This window comes from Austrofundulus limnaeus, unplaced genomic scaffold (assembly GCF_001266775.1).
Source record: "Austrofundulus limnaeus strain Quisiro unplaced genomic scaffold, Austrofundulus_limnaeus-1.0 Scaffold116, whole genome shotgun sequence".
In the NCBI taxonomy this organism is placed as follows: Eukaryota; Metazoa; Chordata; class Actinopteri; order Cyprinodontiformes; family Rivulidae; genus Austrofundulus; species Austrofundulus limnaeus.
The window spans coordinates 1,467,706-1,470,257 of NW_013952518.1; the positions used below are offsets into that span (position 1 = coordinate 1,467,706).

General features: G+C 43.2%; 1 protein-coding gene across 1 annotated transcript in view; it reads right to left on the reverse strand.

Moving 5' to 3' along the window:
- Positions 1 to 560: 560 nt before the first annotated feature.
- lemd3 (LEM domain containing 3) overlaps positions 561 to 2,552 on the reverse strand; it is a 19,102-nt gene continuing 17,110 nt past the window's right edge. The window contains exons 11-13 of the mRNA XM_014014574.1: positions 1,962 to 2,067; positions 1,806 to 1,884; positions 561 to 1,721 (exon numbers count right to left, since the gene is read on the reverse strand). Coding sequence (XP_013870028.1) covers positions 1,561 to 1,721; positions 1,806 to 1,884; positions 1,962 to 2,067 — 346 coding nt within the window. The 3' untranslated portion in view covers positions 561 to 1,560. The remainder of the gene's footprint in view (positions 1,722 to 1,805; positions 1,885 to 1,961; positions 2,068 to 2,552) is intronic.

Below are 2,552 nucleotides of genomic sequence, written 5' to 3' on the forward strand. Positions count from 1 at the left end.
CTGCACTCACCATTATCACTAACTTTACCATGACTCATCAGCGCCTTTAGTGTTTGAACATGGAACTGCACTCACCATTATCACTAACTTTACCATGACTCATCAGCGCCTTTAGTGTTTGAACAGGGAACTGCACCTACCATTATCACTAACTTTACCATGACTCATCAGCGCCTTTAGTGTTTAAACATGGAACTGCACTCACCATTATCACTAACTTTACCATGACTCATCAGCACCTCTAGTGTTTGAACGTGGAACTGCACTCACCATTATCTCTAACTTTACCATGACTCATCAGCGCCTCTAGTGTTTGAACAGGGAACTGCACCCACCATTATCACTAACTTTACCATGACTCATCAGCGCCTCTAGTGTTTGAACATGGAACTGCAGCCACCATTATCACTAACTTTACTATGACTCATCAGCGCCTCTAGTGTTTGAACAGGGAACTGCACTCGCTATCAACACTCCCAGGTCAAGGATAGATGAGACAGGACTGGGGGCACCTCAGGGGGCCAACGCCAGCTCATTCAGTGCAAACAATTACAGAGAAGTTAACTTTCTCCAAGTGTTCACTTTATTTTGTTTTACACATCCTGACAGTTCTTACAAATGTCAATCATTGATGAAAAACACTGAAAATTATACAACAGGTCTGGTGACGTTAAAATAAGCACATAACCTTCGTTAAAAAGAAAAATAAATAGAAGGTTTTGGTTTAATATCAAAGGAAACTGCTACAAAATACCAAAAACTCTTCAACTAACTAGATCCCCCCTCACCCTTTAAACTTTCTAACTCCGGTACATTCTCCAATTCAGTGCCAGTTGAGGAAAAAAWTTTTAAAAAGCGCATAAATTTAAGGCACAGTTGGATTATCTGCTGCAAACGTCCCTGCAGCTGGTAAAAAGCAAAAAATCTGCAACAGTGACTTTTATTTTATTCACTGCATTAAAACGAGCATCGACTCTTGGTTTGATAAAAAAATAAAATTAAAAAAAACATCCGTCAGCTTATTTGTAGAATTTAGTCAAAAAACAAAATAGATGAGAACCCGAGCAGTGAAACCACCAGGCCAGAACCCAGATGACATGATGAAATCTGTCATAAAACCAAACAGAAGAACACAAAGACTGCTGAGTCACACAAAACATCTCCCTGATCCTCCAGCTGCAGACAAACTGCTGAGTCACACAAAGAAGCAGGAAAATGTGCTTAAAGTTGGTTTTTAATAAAGCTGTAGGAAAACTTGTGCTTCAAATCACAAAAACAAAGTCTTCCATGTAACTAAAGGAGAAGGATATGAAGAGTAAAATAAAGAATCGGCGTGATTTTAGCCATGGCACTGAGACGGACTGAGGAAGAGAAGCTCTATAAACACATTAAATACTCAACCTTTTATTTCCATGACACGTAAAATATACACTTTATATGTTTAAAACAAACGCTGCGGCGCCCAACAGCTTCTCTTTCAGACTCGCAGTGTTGAAAGAGACACGTAAAAACAAGTCCTGCAGGTTGTAGACCCGAGCGGTCCGGTCCGGTCCGGCGGTCTCACGAGCAGCTGGAAGACTCGTGTTGCTGTTGGTAAGGTCCAGAGCTGACAGAGTTCTGATGCAGGCTGGAAGCCTTCAGGGGAGCGCTGCAGGCCTGGGCCTGAGGGAAGCGCTGGTGGTACCGGTCCAGACGCAGGTATTTAACCGTCACCAGCTTACCTGTCCAAACCCAAACAGGAAGTCAGCATTAGCACCTGTCACCAGCTCGCTGCTGAACCGTACGTTAGATAAACGTCTGTTTACCGTCGAACCAGGAGCCGTGCAGAGCTTTGAAGGCTTTCCCCGAGTGCTCCGGAGACAGACACTTGACGTAAACACAACCCTGAGGAGACAGGAGGCGCAGTCAAACAGCTGCTGCCAACAAACCCAGACACACCTCTCTGAGGGGGCGGAGCTTACCTCCCGCGAGTTCTTATCGACTGCGATGTGGACGATGCCGTCGTTGTCACTGCACTTCTCCAGGATGGCTTCTTGGATGGCTAGATCCCAGTTATCCCCAACCTCCCTGGAAACAACATCACAGAGTTCCTGTAAGACGTCTGAAGCACTGATCCATGTCACTGATTGGACATCGCATATAGCCGCTATAGCTAGCCACGCGCCGTCACAGGTGCCATTGCTATGCACTGTCGTGTCAAGAAAACTGTAGAGTTTCAATGCGGGATGCGCATCAATCTGTCACAAAAGTATTCATAGCGCCCTCATTTCTTATCCGATTTCTATAAAACATGGCTTCAATTAAAGCTGAGAAAATTGCCAARGTTGTGATACATATGTAAAAATKTGTATTTCCTCAAGAGATAAATCTATAAGCAGTCTGGGAACTTTTCATTATAGGTTTTTGCTAACATCTTTACAGTAGAAGCCCCTTTCATCACATAAAACTAAGAGTCATGTGTGTCATATATACACAGCGAGTAAAATAAGTATTGAACACGTCACCATTTCTCTCAGTAAATATATTACTAGAGGTGCTAATGACATGAAATT